Below are 18,429 nucleotides of genomic sequence, written 5' to 3' on the forward strand. Positions count from 1 at the left end.
CGTTATTTGTTTTTGTGTTATAGGGGCCCATCTTGTAAAATAACATAAGGCTCCTTACACATAAGCATATTACATGGAGCCTCTCACTAAATAATATATTTAAGCTTTTAACTCAAATAGCTAGTTATCTTACTTATTAATCCAGTAGCGGCTCAGTTAATTAAATGAGCTAACCCGGTGATTATTTGGAATATACAATAATGGCTACAATAATTAAGCATGTAATTAAATTAGCCTAATTATTTAATTCAAAATCTACTCCACTAAAAGATTGGAACTGACCTCCATAATTGTATGCTCGAATAATAATTTATCTCAAGCCACATTGATTTCTTTACTGCACAATCCTTTGTACCACATCATTAATTAAATTGATATCTCAACTGTCCAATCAATTTAATTACATCTTATTCCTTGATTCTTACTGATTTTCTCTAATGATCATTTTCAACACACTAAATATGTTGACACATTCTGGCCAGATGATCAAGTGTCGAAAACTCATCAAGAGATGTGTTGTACAAATTCTATATTGTCAATCTATAACTACAATACTCATAATTGCTCCCACCAAAATACTGGGTAATCCTGACTACAAGTATGTGTCGTGCCCATTGGTAACTCAAATGAAATAATAATTACAATCATGAAATCATAATTAACTCAAAATTAAGATTACAGTAAAATCAATACCTATGAGATTTAATAAGTCTGACATTTATTACAAAGTTAATTAAATCTCATATGTGATCATGTTCAATGTAATCGTACTAAATCAATAAATTCATACATGATTAAGACAAATCATTCAATGAATTCATTACAGTCTATATCTAAATAAAGTGTTCAACTTTATTTATCAACTGCGAACTAAATTTATTTAATCATAAGATAACTTGTATTTATGTCTTCTGTGAATCCACATGGTGATCACATAAATACATATAAAATGATTAAATGGACTTTAATCAAAATATTAATGCAATTAAGATATTTGAATAAAATACCTCATTTATTTTATTAATCAGAAAATTTATTTATTACAATTAAATAAACACATATGCTTTTAAAGAGCATATTTTCCCAACAATTCAAACATATATTGAGACTCCATTTGATATAATTTCTCAAATATAATTTATTCAAATAGCCTTTACAAGTAGAATTTTAACCAAAAATATTTGATTTGGCTAGTTAATGAGAGACTTTATATATATATATAATATTACTTTAATAGGTAACTTTTTTAAAAGTAATATTATAAAAAAAAAAGAAATAAGACTGTTTAAAATTTTAAAAAAATTTCTAACCTCTACTTATAAAAGTTCAAAATTTAAGTTTTTAATAATAAAGACAAAATAACTTATTTAATTATCAAAAGCTTTATTCAAAATATACTAAACAACAAAAAAAAATTAATTTTTTTTAAAAAATTAAATAAGTATTTTTAACCATTAAAAACTATATCAATTAACAAACGTTGCACTAAACCGATAAACCATTCGTTTCAAATGATAGGAATGAACTGAACTCAGGCTCTCGGCTTGGCTTTAGTTTCCGCGAATGTTTGTCAAACCTTCGGGAAAGACAGGCCTTAAAGGCCCATTACAAGTGTCTGCCTTTGGGTAGTTGGGCAGCCCATAATTACCTTATGGGCCTTGCAGAAGAACCTATTTAAAAGCCCAACAGAGAAAATGGATTTTGTGCTTGAATTGATCTGGTTTGCCAAAAAAGGAACAAGATTTGCGGTGGTCCAATTATTTGAAAAAATAGAGCATGTGGTCCAATTAAAATGGGACTTACCATAGTCTGTCCCACAATCCTCAACCTCCAAAACTAGCTTTATTGCCTGCTTGATTCAGTATGAATGGGGTTCATACATTCATTTGCAGGCGTCTTGTGCTCTTATTTTTAATTCATTTCATTTTAGGTTCACATCAGGTATTTCTGAGCTGAAACAGGCCTTTCCTTTTGACTAGAGTGCTTTTGGAAAGTGTTTTCAGATACAATCTTAAAATCCATTTCACAAGGGAAATGGCCCATTCAATAAGTTGATAATAACAGATGAACAATGAAGTGCTTGTGAGTAACATCAATACCATATCCCCATGCCCTCTCAATTCTGCATGACATATCTTCCTCTTCATGAATGCCTCATCAATCCATGCAACCAACACAACACAAGCATTAAATTCACCGCCTCAATCAACTTCACCATACATAAACTTACTCGTCTCCTTTTAATTCATTCACACTGTTCTTGTGCAGTGCAAGAATTAGTGGAGATAAAAGTTTTTTTCTGCTTATTAAATCAAAAGCCCCGCACTGAATCTGACCTCCCAAAATAAATAAATAGCAATTTCAATTTCACCTAATAAAAGAAATATAAGAATCCACTAAAGTGTGTTTTTCTCTTTTAGTCTCTTTTCATGAAATAAATGGTTAAAATATTTTTTTCACTTTATTTACTTTTTTTTTTAATGGAAAGTAAACATTTCATTCCACAATAACAACACGATTAATTACATTCTGCATGGCTGCTGATATTGTTTCAAGGCAGACAGCAGCTGAAGTATTCCTTAAACCAAATTTTACTAAGGCATGGGCATGCGCATTACAGATTCTAGGGACAAAAGAAAATTGGATATGCGCATTACTTTATTTACTATTAAACTAACCCTTTTTTACTAGATTTGAAAGAGTAAGAGAGATTAAGGGGAAAAAAAAAAACACTGAAGAAAGAATCACTCCACATAAGCCAAAGTACATTCACATGTCTTTGTTTTATTGTGGAAAAAAGATAAATCTCATCAACTTGTTGCCTCCAGTTGGATCTCCACCAACTACTACTTCAACTCTTTATCCACACAACCACAATACTAATAGTACATGATAATGCTTTGTTTATAAGCCAAACTATTTGTAGTGAACTGAACACTCTATGTGAAGTTCATCTCTTTTTATCTCTACAAAATCTTGGTACCATGAATCCCATTTTCAGTTTCTTGGTTATTTCATTTTTGTTTATTAATAACACACACTCCTTGAAAGTTCACCGTCCAAAACCCAATAATAGTAATGCTCAAATCACTGTAATGGGCTTTGTGTATTGTGACATTTGCTCCAACAACAGCTTCTCCAGGCACAGCTACTTCTTACCAGGTAAATAACAAAAAAAAAATCTCAACAACCCATTAAAAGTTTCAATTGAATTGATTGTTTTAATATGTGCTACATTGTTGTTAAACCAGGTGCTGAAGTCAAAGTTGACTGCAAAATTAGAGCAATTTCGCCAAGAATAAGAGAGCAAATATCATTCACAGTGAACAGGACAACAAACAGGTATGGAATATATAAGCTGGAGATACCGTCAGTTGAGGGGATAGCATGTGCAGAAGCAGCCATTGCATCTTCATGCCAGGCAAGTTTGATGTGGAGTTCAAGTACTTCGTGTAATGTTCCTGCTTACAGAACCACAACAAATCAGATAGCTATCAAATCCAGGAAACCAAATCTCTGTATCTACAGCTTAAATGCATTGACTTTTAGACCATCAAAGAGAGATATCACTCTCTGTGGGAATTAATTAATCTGAAAGAACACTTTTCAGCTTTTTCATTTTGTTGTCAATACATCTAATGTCGAAGTAAATATTTGCTTGCTGTGGTTTAGGGATCTCGTTGTATTGGATGCGACTCTTGGGTTAATGTAAGTTAGAACATTGCATAACTTAGCCACACCGGAGACAAACGTAAATTCATTTTGTTATTCAGATTAAACTGTTGTCACAATAATGTATGAAATTTATGTAGTATTTGAAGAATTTATTAAGAAAATGAAATGAATATGTTTAGCATTTTGAGAATTGAATTAATTTTCAGAAGCTATACATCAATATCCTGTCTGATTTTTAGGGAGTTCTGTACGGTTCTGTAAAGTGCAAAAATCTTTTCAGGATGTTTTTACACGGACATCGGGGATGATTTTTAACTAGCTTTTAAGCTTTAAAAAATTTAATTAGGGTATCTTATAAATTCATTAACCCACAAATATGCCATCCATATTTTGCAGAATTTCAGTCTCAGCTAATTCATGTATCAAGCATGTTATTAATTTTCACTTCATAAAATTTAAAATGGATTCCTTGTACCTTGTAGCACCGTTATGTTAGTCTTTTCTTTCCTCTACTCAATTATATATTGATTAGTCCCAAAATATGTTCCCAATTGCATATATTAGAACGCTTTTTTATTGTAAAAATATCAATGTCTTTAGTGTCATGCCGATAAGGACATAACCAGGAATTTAATTTCAGTTGGGCAAGAAATTCCAGGAACAGTATCCTGCTCGAATCATAGTGATTAATGTGAAGGATTAGTGAATTTCATTTTTGATGCTTTCACATTTTAAGTTGTTAAACGAACAACTGATGCAAATAATCTCTAGATCATAAATGGGTACACAACAACAATATAACCCATCCACAATAAATAAATTAATAAAGAATGCAGAACATAGTTTAAATCACAAGGAAGAAACAGAAAATATTTGCCAGTAATACAGAGTCCAGGTGGACCTTCAATTCCCATGAAGACCTTTTATGAAACTTCCATCTTTTGCTGGTTAACCTCTAGATGGTACTAGGCCTTGCATAGTGCTTTTCTTTTCCCACAGCACATAAATAAACATAATTCACAGAAAATGAAATTGAACCACAACAATGCAACATAATGAAAGTAGCATGCAGCATGATAAAAAAATGATCTCGAATCTCTAGAGAGCCATAAGTTCCTGGAAGATCTTCATTGCAGAAGCAGGCAACCCCAGAAGCACATTGATGCTTTTCCTCTCTTTGCCATGAGATAGGAACAGACTCACTTCCTTCTCGGGCAGCGCCACCGGCCCCGATAGAACAGGCTCTCCCCATCCAAAGTCAGTAGTGTGGAAAGATAGCCTTGACCAAGTTGTTATCAAAAGAGTTGAAGACAGAGAAGGCCTAGCTCTTGTTACTTCAAAATAATCAATGGCAGATCTCATGTAAATGTCATTGACCATCTTAATGGCATCCTGAACTTGCCCCACAGCAAATGATAATGGTTTTTCCGTCAGCTCACCAGCTTGGCATATGGAGTTTGTCAACACAATTCCATTGCCGAAGTAGCCTTTCGGCAATGGTGGATTGAATTTCGACCTTCCATCAACAGCAAAGAGGAGCTTTGTTTGTTGATGGGGCAGAAACTTTAGTGCCTTGGTTCGAGCCTTCCACACAAATGCTGAGAGTGCTTCAAAAGTGCTGCACTTGTCAAGAACTTCATCTTCCATGGCAATCATTTTGATCTTTTCTAGCTTTGCGGAGTCAAAACAGAAGGACCTGTAAAGCATTTCATCTTTGTAGAGTTCACTAGTGCCAGACTTGTCTTCTATTTCAGCAAATTCTTGGTGCAGGTCCTCAATCTTTGGAGGACTCCGCGCTTTGAGTATGCTTCGGTCTAGGAATGGAGGAATCTTCAGGGGCAAGCCTCTGGCTGTTTCAGCCCATGCGTTCACAAATTCCATAGCGCCAATGCCATCGAACATACAATGGTTCATGCAAAGCCCAAGAACAAATCCCCCACATTTAAACCTGGTCACCTGAAAAAGTTTCAACTAAAATCATACTTCTATTGCTGAAAAATGACTATGATGCTAACATAACATGAAGAGGAATGTGTTAAATTAAGTATAAAAACCTGAGCAGCAAGAGGAGGCATTTCTAGTATGTTCTTTGCACCGGGAATGTCATAAACCAGCTTCCCAAGAGTCTCAGGATCAGGCTTTGTTATGTCTCCAATCTTTTCAAGTACACAGTTTGCTTCAGCTTCAACAAAAACAGCCCCTTCCCCAGTACAATTTATGATAAGCTTCCCTTCCGAGCTTATAGTTAGCCTGCCGGCAAGAGGGTAGTAATGAACAAGAACCTTTTCAAGGGCATTCTTGATCACTTCTCCAGCTTTTTCATTGCCTTTCTCATCTGACTTGAAGCAATAAATTGTTCGGACGATCACAGCAATGTTTTGATCAAGGTTTGACAGGAAGTAGAGACCCTTCTCTGTGTCCTCTGCAGGCTTAACCAAAGTTGGCTCACCTTGCTTCACGTTGAGCTCGATTGCATGGCCATTAGTGTTCTTCATCACTACCGTCTCTTCAAGCTCCAAAACCTGAAAGCACAGGTACAAGAAAGCAACATCAAAGATGTTATATTATAAAGTGCACGTTGAGCATACAAGGATTTATTAAATGATTGTAACAAACCATGTGAACAAGCTGAAGAGAGACAAGAGAGTTTTGAAAGTAACTGAAGATAATGCTCAGAACTTCAAGGGAGAAATTCCCAAATTGATAATCAAACACACAAGGCTTGCATTCAAACCTGATGTTCAGATTTATCAGAAAATTTGTAATGGTCACATAACTGGCCAAAGGATGGGGGAGATATATATGGAAAGTTTGTGGACCCTTGCTTCATATTTCTTTTGCTTATTTAGGCAAATAAAAATTGTATGAGAGGGACAAATGTTAGTGTCTGATTGGATTAGTAGATCCACCATAGTTTTGGTAGTTGAATTAAATTGTAAAAAGAGAGAGAAAGATTTGCTTTCTTAAAATACTTTTGGACGTGGCCCCTTTTTTTTAAGTTTTAGTTTTGGTCATATGGGTGGGATTAGGCCACTTAATAGGACCTAACAAGGAGACAGAGTCTGTTTGTGCAGCCCCCTGTTTGGTGAGGTTGGCATCCCAATTTGCTTGATTACTGATTACTCTTTATTATCCTGGTAATCAAAATTATTGGGCAAGACAAAGTCATATGGAGCTAAACAAGTATGCCTTAAAAAATTACTAAGCTTAGAGTGATATGATTGATTCAAAATCTAGCCACAAGAATGTCTTTTTCTAAAATGATACGAGGAGTTTTTAACCATTTTTTTTTTTTTGGGGTCTTGGAAGAAACGGTTTTAATTGAAATTAACATATTTATATGTAATGCTTTTATGAAAATCCTGATTCCACCACTGTGTAGAAGAGTTGGCAATCTCGAGTGTTAAATTAGCTTCGAAATTAAACCATAAAATGGAGCGAGTCCCTCCTCTAAGGCAAAAGTTGTAAGTTAATTAGTTTAAAGACAAAAAAATTGGCAAGAGAAAGGTCATTTGTTATTACGAGTATTGATGAATATTCTTGTTCAACACGAGGGGCAAATTCTGTAATATGGTGAGCACCAACCCAGTGGCCGGTGCTGCTGATTTCAGTGTCTGTAAAAAAGAAGAAACGTCAGCTATTCAAGTTTATGATTGGTTGTTCATCTAACCATGATTTACTAACGAAGCAGTGTGCGTCCATATACCTGATTGCAACGTCTCAACGAATATGGTGTACAAATTGAAAAATCAAAGTAAAAATTAAAAAATGAGAAAAAAATAGAGTTCCGTAAACCAAATGCACTAAAAAAATATCTTTGGCTAGGTTGACTCTCTGTTTTGATCCAAGAAATTTCAAAACAGGCTTTCAGTAGCCCCATTGATGCATCAACATAATGCATACAACTAGATAGGTTTTTTAATTTTTGAGAGTTGAGACCTTCACAAATTTACAATCCTCCACAAGTTTTATATTTTAGTTTGTAAAGTTATGCGCTCAAAGTTGCATACAAGAACAACCCAATGTTAGCTTCTTCTGCATTTTTTTTTTAATATCGTGATTTGATAGCTTTTGGTTTCAAAATAATATAATTAAATTTAGTGAAATTATCTCTCCACCACTTTTCTTTTGTCATATGTACATCTAATTATCATAAAATTTTGACACATACTTTACACCACTTTTATTTTTAAGTTTGTATCAATCAACCATTTTGACACTAAAAAATAACTATTTTATCCCTAAATGAATTAAAAGACTATTTTTTTCTACACGATTTTAAAAAATAAAAAACTATAATTATAAGAATATCTTTGAGTTTAATAAAAGAAATAAATCATAAATCCATTATGTTAATTTTTTTATAATTATAATTTCATTTAAAAATGATCATATTAATTTTTTATAATCATAATTTCATTTAATTTGTATGGGGAGTTTCTTAATATTAATTATATGGAAGTTTACAATAATTATAGGGAGCTTTTATCTTCATGTTAATTATTGTAAATTTCCTTATAATTAATCTAATTACAAAAATTAAATAAAATTATAATTACAAGATATTATTTTTATAATCATAATTTTATTTAAAAATTATCATTTTATATTTTGAGATTTTTTATTTTATTGAATTTAGGGGTATTCTTATAATTATAATTTTTTTATTTTTCAAAATTTTGTAGAATAAAATAGTTTTTTAGTGTCAAAGTGGTTGATTGATACAAATTTAAAAATAAAGACGGTGCAAAGTATATGTTAAAATTTTGTGGTAGTTAGATGTACATATGACAAAAGAAAAGTGGTATAGAGATAATTTCTCTTAAATATAAATCATACAAATACATTGTTATAGATATCTTGTGTGATAGACGATTATAAACCTAAACTGCACAATTCAGCTCGCCATTGGATAAAAAATTCACTTGAGGAATTGAGTTTAGCTTCTTAAGTAAATAAAATGTTAGTACATCTTTAGCATTAGTAGTAAATTTGCATTAAGGATGGTAAAATGTCAGGCTCAGGCTGGGCTTGCAAAGGTTGAGTCCCGTCCAAGCATGTCTTTTGTTGGGTCAGGGAAAAAAAGGCCTGAATTTTATGTTGTCCTTTTTTTAAAAAAAAAAAAATTGTTATATGCACAAATTTTTAATTTTTTTTACTAGATTAAGTTTTAAAATTTGGGCTTAAAGTATTTTTAAAATTTAAATATAAGTTATGAGTGGATTAAATAAATATTTAAACATGTATTTTAATTAAAATAGAATATATATTTTTAAATTTTTTTTATGTATTTAAAAGGCTTTTGGGCCGGACTCAGATCTTTTAAGTGAATCCAAGCTCAGCTAGAAACATCTGAGCCGGGCCTGATATTCTGAAATCCCTAATTTCACTCTTATTGGGCCTAGATTTTCAGATACTACTCTCTAGAAACGCTAGAGCTCCTAACACCCCTATAAAATTCTTATGAAGCCCCATTTCTTTTCTTTTTCTTTTTTTTTTCAATTTTCTCATCACTAATTCAGAATGAAGATAAAATTTTCGCCTACCGTCTTGTTTTCTTACCCTCTGCACACACAAATTTTCTGTCTATAATAAAATATATTTAAGGTTGTTTTCCCCTCTTACAAAAACCAACATCAATACTCAAATTAATCTTGAATTGCAACCTAAGCATTAAACTCCCAGATTAGGAATGGTCCGAATGGAGCCTGACCTAAGCCTGGGTGCATATTTTATAAATATTTGAGTCGGGCTTGGACTTCACCCAAAAATTCTAAACCCAGTCCGAATGTCTAGAAGTACTTTAAAATTTTAAAAGATATACTATTTAAATTAAAATATAAAATTTTAACATATACTTAACCTACCCATAACATATATTTAAAATTTTAAAAATTTAAGTCAAACTTTTAGAGCCCTAATCTAACAAAAAACTAAACTTTATAAACTATAAATTTATAATACATAGTAAAAAAAAAATAACAAAGAATACAAAATTCAGGTTTTTGACGCGGCCTGACAAAAGGCATGCGCCGGCTTTGGCTGTTGCCAAGCCTGACATTTTGTCATCCGAATCTCAAACCCAGAAACCCATATACGATCCAGTAAAAGCGTCGCAATCCGAACCACCTACATCACAAACACAGCTTCTTAGGATCCTTCCCTCCTCTGCAATTTACCGTCATCGCAATGCTACACTTCAACCATGAATCCGCTTCTAATTAGAAATTCCCAACTTTAAAATAGTCAAGCAAAAGTTAAAAGACAAAAAAATAAAAATCTCAAACACTGCAGAAAAAAAAACTCTACAATATAACATATATTTTTTTGTTTTATTGTTTGTCCCTAACTTTATTAATCCCTAATTGAAAAATTATTCCTCAAACATTCAACCCCACGGCAATTTACAAAAAAAAAAAAATCGAATAAACTGGAAAAAAATCAGATGCGTGCATGAAGATGAACATTCATCGTTAATTACCCAATCTTAGACTTGGAATTTACTTTATTTGGAAGAAAATAACAGCAGGAAGTAAAACAATCGGGCAGAAAGTCATAATCCAGCTGAGAGGCTAGTTCTAAACTCAGCTGATGTATATTACAACAAGCTTTGGGAATATACAAAATGAAAACCGTTCTTTATTTTCAGTTTTCTGACCACAAGATTACACCAATGAAGCAATCTAATGCTATCATCTTCTGATATCTTTCCAATAGGCTTACAGATGCCAGCAAGGGATGCACCAATCTTGAGTTTCAACACAACTCGTTACAGCTCTTGAAACACCTTTCTCATCTATTGATTTCTCTACCATGCTTTTGCTCATAACGCTATCAGAGAGAATGACAACAGTTAATAGTGTGACAAACTACGTCAGAAAGTCAAGACGGACCACACTTGCTTAGACAAGCGATTCCTTCTTCCAAGTAATCATCTCTACTGATCCAAAACTCAGGTGCATCCTGCATGATCATCCATCATATCTACTTCTTAGATTATAAATAGTAGGAAGAGAATGCTAGAAACACTTTAGGTTGCAACAAAGCCGTGTAACTCGTCCGCCTTCATGTGTGTGAATGTGTGTGTGTGTGTGTCAGAGAGATAGAGAGATAGAGAGATAGAGAGATGTACCTTCATAATCCCAGCAAGAACCGCTCCTCCAAGATACACCATATGCTTCCTTCTTGGTGGATCCTCAATTCGCAATCTCAACTTCTGTCACAAGGTAAAGAAAATGAGTTTAAAGATCAAGTCCTTTTACAAATTCTGCTTCTAATCATTGCCTCATTTTCTGCAGCAGAACGAAAATCTTTAAGATCATTTTGCTCCAGGATTGAACAAATGGCCATCAACTTAAGAAAATTAAAAAGCTATTAATTTCAAAATCGAGTATGATATTCTAACAATTGATCACAGTAGTAATGAATCTTTGATGCAAGAAAATGTTAACTGCAGCACCCTAACCAATGATATCCTTTAAAACAATGGTTAAGGGTTTCATCAGGCACCTAAACATAATTTTTTGTAGCTTATTGCACAAGGGATTCAGATCTTACCTTTAACCCATCTTTATTACCCTTTAGAACCACTTCGAGATATCGATCAAGGATTTCCTTTTCCAAGCTAAAAGGGGGGAAAAAAAATAGTCACTCCATCAATTTCTTACCATAGGAAAGCACAATGTTAAATGATGTGCCCTTGAGAGATGTCAAACTATTTTCTAGCATATTATTTGCTGACACAAATGTCATTTAATCATAGAACTATAAATAGACTGGCTTGCACAACCAGGCCAAAAATTAAGAAGAAAAGTGATATATCATTGCCATGTGATGCTAGGTTCTGAAATCATAGAACAAAGACAGATAAGAACAGTGAATATACATGAAGACCCAAATTTCTAAGAAAGCACGGTGGAATGTCATGTGATGCAAAGAAAAGTTCAACATAATACCGACTAGGTAGTCCTGGATACATGGTGCTCCCTCCACTTAAGACTATATGCTGGTATAGCTGCAAAGATAAACCAAATAATAACTGAGAATTATGAAGCAGTCAGTTCATATGCACTCACGCATTGAAAGCAGAAAAAGAAGGAAATACAATAAGGTACACCACATTTATCCGGGCCTCCCACAAAGCTACATGGGTTAGCTTATCAATCCTATACTATTGCAAAAATGAACATCCATATGCTGGTCATTTTAATAAGTGCATAAAACACAATACAAGCCATTTAAACAATCACATTAGCAAAATCACACCTGTTTCCTTCAATCATATCTGTACCCGACAAATAACCTAATTGAATGTACCAAAAAAACACAAAGAAAACAAACAAACTGAAGGTACTAAATATGGCATGTAAATTGAAATGCAGAATGTGGTCTCCAGTGGAAAAATTGGAACTACAACAGAAAAATTACTTCATACATGACTATAAAAATTGTAATGACAAACCATCTCAATCATCTAACCACCACCTATCGCATGATCGATACATCCAACTTATAGGAAAAAGGCATTATAAACTAAATTCTAACAAAATTTCAAGTAAATAAGAATGCAAAACAACTGCCAGTATCTGCATATTTAATCGTTTAAAAAAGAAAGAAATTACATAAAGATAAGATCTTCTAGCAAATCCTTAGCTTTATTTTCAAATACGGAGGATAAGTTATCCTATCAACATATATTGACCTATAAGCAGAAATTAAAGTAAAATGTTCAAGGAAAGTAATGTATTTTGGATCCAATCATAATACCATCATACGATTGTCAATATCCATTTCCTGAATGCAGCGGAAAACCATATCAGCCATCCCATCACCTTCAACATCTATAAGTTCCTGAAAAGAGGAAGTATTTTAAATTCAGAAACTTCCACTGATAAATGTAATTCTCTGATACAAGTATATAAAAGTTCAAAAAAAAAAAAAATTGACCTGTTACTATTACTCTGCAAATAATGAACAACAAAATGCATCAATCAACTTCTTTGTTTATTACATAAAGCACTAGTGCAACAGTTTTCCATTTTATCAGAAAGCATACGAATAAAGTGGCAGAGCCACATGGCCCCACAAGTACCACCAAAATTTCAAGGTAAAAGAAATAGAGAACTTCTTTATACAATCAGCCCTCCAAATTATGCTTTTATAGGCGGCCCCCACAAATAATGCTTTTTTAAATCATCAATCACCTCCCTAAAATGACAGATGGAACATAAACAAATAGCAAAAACTAATAGTAGTATATAAAAATTCAAAAATAAGAATTGACTTGCTACTATTACTCTGCAAAAATAAACAGCAAAAATGCATCAATCAATTTCTTCATTTACTACATAAAGCACTAGTGCAACAGTTTTCCATTTTATGAGAAAGCATACGAATAAAGTGGCAGAGCCACATGGCCCCACAAGTCACACAAAACTTTCAAGGTGAAAGAAATAGATAATTTCTTTATACAATCAGCCCTCCAAATTTATGCTTTTATAGCCGGGCCCCCACAAATACTGGTCTTTTAAATCATCAATCACCTCCCTAAAATGACAAATGGTTTTATACTAACATAAACTAATAGCATATCATATATGTTGCATCTGTGCAGTAAACAATCTCAGTAAACTACCAATACTACCAATATAATACAAAATGATCTGGCAGCGTGCTAATAATAGCATGTTCAGTTGAACATGAGCAATGTATCTAATGGGTAAGTTTTAACGGATAGAATACAACAGAAAAGAAGTACAGGCTTACTGGTGTGAATAGAGCTTCAGGGGCCTGAAATCTCTCAGTTCCTACTTTAATGACTCTTCCATCTGGCAGCTGATAAAAATATATATAAGCTTAATACTATGTTAAAAAGAGAGCAGAAAAAAAACTACTGAAGTCACGGGATTTAAGGAAATAGAGAAACTCAAGCCAAAAATAGCACTATTGATTTCTTATTTTCCGCGTGTTCATTCAGAGTGACCATCACATAACTTTACATGAGTGGTTTTTTGAGAAAAAAAAAAATGCAAGTAAAGAATGAATGAGGCTTCTATACGTACCCCTAAACTGAGATTCTAAAATAAAGCCACCTCAGAGTATTACAAATTGAGCATTAATATGGAAAAACCATAAGATTCATAAAATACAAAGAAAATCAACTTACAGTATAATTCTTAACCAGGATGGTGGTCTCTAGTCCCAACTGATATTCCCTTTTATAGTCATAACTGCAGGAAATAGTTTTATGTTAATTATAATGCAATAAATTCTACAAAGATCACACAAGAGTGTACTTGATCCTCAACCTTATGTAGCACAGCTTCTCTTTGATTTGCCGAACAGTCTCAAAGTCTGCAGTTCTATTCATTGAATACCTACAGGAAACAAAATTTTACATTTAAAAGACAAGTATTCTAAATCATGTTCATCTTGCTAACTTATTGACAATGAATTGATCCTCACCCTCTCCGTGAAAGTAAATCAACAAGATAGGATGTTATGTGCCGACCAGCTACATTCATTCGCTTAGTAAGATGTGGGAATGAGTAGCCATCAACAACAGGAACCTGGGGAGAAATGTTGAAATAATTATGGTTCAGAATTACCATGCAGAGTACCAATAGAACACTTTACATTTTCATATTGATAAAAACTCTCATTATTACTTTTGTATCAGATTGACAGATTATACTTTTATTTCAGGTTGACATATTTGTGTTCCATTAAGACAATTTCCTGTATCTTAAGTGATATGCCCACTATTCTGTGGATGAATACATGATTTAAACAGCAGGATAAAAAGCCATCTAATATTCAAATTTGAATTCTCCATTTAGAAAAAGTCCTGTTATAAGGGTTATGGTATTTGTTGATCTATTTCAACACAGTCTTCCTCAAATCCTTCAGGAGAAGAAAAAATATCAGGTTCCAGTGTGAAGAATATTCCAAAAAATTTACTTAACTGAAGTGGAATGCTCCTTTTTTTTTTTTTTCAAGAGGAAGGAAAAAGAGACAAGTTTATCATTTAAAATAACTGGGATATTTATTACTTTTGCAAAGGGGAAAATAAGTGCAAATAATTGAAACTGACTAGTTATAAATTCCCTCATAAAAATTCAAATGCTAAATTAAACAGAATGAATTCGGTCCAAAGTGCTCCATGATACAATGTAATCATATCATATGCAAGCGACAAACATGGGAGTCATCAGTCCAATCAGGGAAATGAAGAACTAAAAAAAAAATAAAAGGGCAATAATCATTTCAAGAATCTGAAAATGAAGTTAAATTGGTTTCTTGAGTAGTTTACCACATGAGTGACACCATCACCAGAGTCAATAACTAGTCCAGTCAGCAAACCTGTGACAATTCAAGATAATGCTGAACCAAACAAGCAATGAGATTGAACAAAAAGATAGAACAGTTGTAAAAATAGGAATTTTTTTTCCCCAAAAAAAGGGAAAGAAAATCTAGAAAGTCTTCACCAGGTAAAATCAGTTTTCATGCCTATAGTTCCAAGGTCCTCACAAGTGTCAGTAGCAGAAACTATTTAGATATATGTTTGTGCACACACGTGTTCATGTGTCTGCTCATAAATGTGCCTCAATCAGTTAATGGAATTTAAACCTTCAGGCATCTTCATAAGCACCTTGAGCATACAAAGTTAAAACAGCTTGGATTTGAATGAAGACGCCAGCAAAGTTGTATTTCTCAAACATTGTCTCGACCTGTTGTGCCAAGTCCGGCCAAATTCATGAGATCTAATTTTGATGTAACTGAATGTATTATTTATCACAATATTTAAGTAACAAGAATTGGATTACACACCATTTTTTCACGATTTTTAGCTGGATTAAGAGGTGGATCTGTGAGTAATATCTTACATTCTGGTGGGTCAATCTGTTGATAGATAATGTAGAGGAGTTAGGGACTATCTAGAGAAAGTATATTACAGAAGAGAAGAAGGGAAAAAGAAAAAGATTTAAGACATATATTATCAACAGAAGCAGCATAAAACTTACTTTTAATTCACTGAAAAAAGCATGATCCCACACTTGACCCATATCCTCCCAGTTTTGCACTATACCATTATTAACAGGATAAGATACATCCAGTTGATGCCGCAAGTCTAAAGCTGCAGCTCCAACAATAGTATCCTAAATGAATTTGAATCAAAGAATGAGAAAGAAGACCTTTCTGAAAAAGTTCTAAGCTGCAAGCATAAGCATTGTAACAAATGTGGCATGACCTACTGCATGTTACAAAAATACACATTATTAAATTTGAGCAAGGACTTGCTTGCCTATCTTCAAAAGACTAATGTAGTTTCATGATAGAAAATTATATAGTGTCTGACCTTGAGCTCTTGTTCCATGAGTGATTCTTCGTAGCGTAGCATTGGCCTTCCCACAACACATGGGAACACAGAGTTAGGAAAATTTTCCCCTGCGAATCCGCACTTGACATACTGCAGTAAGTGATCAAATTATACCTTTGCATAACTTAATGAAACAACAGCAATTAACAAATCAATGTAAACATGTAGAGATGTTTAGATTTAACATTCAATTTAAATAAGCAACTTCATAAAGTCAAATTAGCAGATTCTAACATTTAAGCAGATCTACAAAATAGCAACCAAGAAGAATCAAATTAGAAATTAAATCACGTGCTTGTGTTAAAAAATAAATATTTTTATCGAAATTTTCTGATGATTGATCGATTTAGATGACAAAGCATACGCGATCGGAATGAAATGATAAAAGAGAGATACCCCAGTGCCATTGTCGCAAACGACGACGTTTCTGTTGTCCATTACACGGTGATGCTGTTGCCCAAGCGGAGGAGTAAGTGGGAGTGTTGCTGATTAGTAGCTGCTTTCTTCATCTAACCGCTTTCCTTCAACCGGAGGAGCTTCTAAATGCAGCAAAGTATTCGTTACGCTACGCGAAATATACAAAATACGATACGCCCATATGCTACTTCAAAGCTGTAATTTTTACGGACCTCCCCTGAGGTTTGGCGTATTAATAGTTAGAGAGAATGTATCTATGTAATTACAAATATCTCCCTTACTGTTAGTATTCAGTTAATTTGATTGTTAGTATACTGCTAAAATTACAAAATCGCCTTTCCCCCAAAATAAAAAATTATTTTTTTAGACTGGTTCTCCATTTTCATTGAAATTTTCTCTCGCTTCCTCCCGCTTTTTCTTGACCTCCAAACAAAACATATTTGATTTTTGTTAGATTTTGAAACGGGTAAAGGAGGCGAAGATTACGGGGCACAGAAAAATATAACTGAAACAAAAAAGAGCGAGGATCGCGAGATCTTCCCGGTGTGGGCGAAATCGGTTGACGAATGCAAAAAGCAATATAGAGTGAGAACATAGTTGGTTTGAAATCCGCAAAGTTGGTATGTAATATATTCAGCCATGATTTTCCTTTTTTATTTGAAAAATAAAAATCTCCAATATTTTTACATTCTTCTCCAAATTCTTAACATTTATCTCATTCTTGCAACAATTGATAGAAAACAGAACAGAAATATTCAAACCAACAAATATTCAAAAAATTGTTATGTTTGGCTCTTGCGAAGTTGAAGGAGAAGGGAGGAAAATCAGTGAGTACGCAAGTGAGGTTGAGAGAAATGTTTTATTTTGGGTTTTGAGATTCTTGGATCATTTTTTTAATTTTCGGAAAAGTGACTGAAGGACAGAATGTTAGTGGCTACCCGCTTCCCATCCATCGGCTAACCGCATGAATTCACCTACACTCCAGAAACATATCGACTAGCTGGCTACTATAGCCGGCTAACCGTTGGTGCAATAAGAACAATACGACAAATCCAGAGAGATAGCGGCTAGCCGCGTACAACTATGCGGCTAACCAGTTGCAATCACCTGCAATCCAAAAACATAGAGGCTAGCTGGCTAGTAAGTATACTCGGCTAACCGCATGTGCAATGGTAATATTAATCCATTTCAGAGACATAACGGTTAGCCGGATGGTTCATGCGACTAATTGACTGTGCCTCGAAAATTATGACTTGAGGACAGAAAGTTTGCAGCTAACCGGCTACAATTCACAAACATAGAGGCTAGTCAGCTAATGTACGCAACTAACCGCATGTGCAATATTAATATTAAGCCATTCCACAGAGACATCGGCTAGCCGAATGGTTCAGGCAGCTATTCTGGTTGAATTCACAACTGCTATTGTCTGTGTGTTTGTGCTCCAAGTTAGGTACCCTGTGTCACAAGTTCTTTGGTTACTCTCTCATTATCACAACTGCTGCTCAACAATGTTACATGTAATATACTGCATGTCACAGGCACTATAGTTGGGCTTTTACTGTCTCAAGTGGCGAACATTAAGGCACAAATTTTGTAAGAAACGTTCCCAATAAAAGAATATATCTAATTAATTTAATTAGCATAAAATTATTTTACGAAAGAAATTAAATTTTAATTTTGAATCATTTTGACCAAAATTTAAGTATTTTATGTGTTTATAAAAATGAGTTGTAATTGGTTTAATTAATTGGAAATAATGAACAAATTATGTAATAAAAAAAACAGAATGGTTCGTCTTAATTAGAAAAAGTAATGGACAAATTATGTAACTAAAAAACAAAAAAAAAGGGTAAAACAACTTGTTTAGGATAGATTCCAAAATTTCTCTTCATCAAAATTGAAAACAATTATAAAAAATTACCAAATCATTTTTTAACTTAAAAAATGTAAAAAAACTA

The 18,429-nt window shown here is 33.4% G+C and overlaps 3 protein-coding genes across 4 annotated transcripts; 1 reads left to right on the forward strand and 2 right to left on the reverse strand.

Annotated features, from left to right (window-relative positions):
* The first annotated feature begins 2,830 nt into the window (after positions 1–2,830).
* On the forward strand, positions 2,831–3,739 carry LOC18052951. Its single transcript, XM_006446952.2, has 2 exons — positions 2,831–3,162; positions 3,252–3,739. The coding sequence occupies exons 1-2, from the start codon at positions 2,985–2,987 to the stop codon at positions 3,584–3,586; spliced, it is 513 nt and encodes a 170-aa protein (XP_006447015.1). The 5' UTR covers positions 2,831–2,984; the 3' UTR covers positions 3,587–3,739.
* An 817-nt stretch (positions 3,740–4,556) lies between these two features.
* Positions 4,557–6,192, reverse strand: LOC18052952 (omega-hydroxypalmitate O-feruloyl transferase). The gene is made up of 2 exons (XM_024191656.1): positions 5,730–6,192; positions 4,557–5,631 (listed from the first exon to the last, which is right to left on the reverse strand). Exons 1-2 carry the CDS (start codon positions 6,168–6,170, stop codon positions 4,774–4,776), a joined length of 1,299 nt encoding a protein of 432 aa, XP_024047424.1. The 5' UTR covers positions 6,171–6,192; the 3' UTR covers positions 4,557–4,773.
* A 3,489-nt stretch (positions 6,193–9,681) lies between these two features.
* On the reverse strand, positions 9,682–16,748 carry LOC18052953 (actin-related protein 2). Of its 2 annotated transcripts, none has more exons than XM_024191727.1 (15): positions 16,451–16,748; positions 16,034–16,144; positions 15,699–15,833; positions 15,505–15,576; positions 15,326–15,404; positions 14,987–15,036; positions 14,140–14,243; positions 13,983–14,051; positions 13,841–13,904; positions 13,441–13,509; positions 12,442–12,525; positions 11,631–11,689; positions 11,233–11,299; positions 10,808–10,891; positions 9,682–9,872 (listed from the first exon to the last, which is right to left on the reverse strand). In XM_024191727.1, exons 1-15 carry the CDS (start codon positions 16,490–16,492, stop codon positions 9,810–9,812), a joined length of 1,152 nt encoding a protein of 383 aa, XP_024047495.1. In that variant the 5' UTR covers positions 16,493–16,748; the 3' UTR covers positions 9,682–9,809. The 2 variants fall into 2 exon arrangements, with proteins under 2 accessions (XP_024047495.1, XP_006447017.1); XM_006446954.2 differs by lacking the exon at positions 9,682–9,872 and adding an exon at positions 10,252–10,638 and having other exon boundaries at positions 16,451–16,747.
* Positions 16,749–18,429: the final 1,681 nt, after the last annotated feature.

The sequence above is a fragment of the Citrus clementina genome, unplaced genomic scaffold (genome assembly GCF_000493195.1).
Source record: "Citrus clementina cultivar Clemenules unplaced genomic scaffold, Citrus_clementina_v1.0 scaffold_2, whole genome shotgun sequence".
Taxonomy (NCBI): domain Eukaryota; kingdom Viridiplantae; phylum Streptophyta; class Magnoliopsida; order Sapindales; family Rutaceae; genus Citrus; species Citrus x clementina.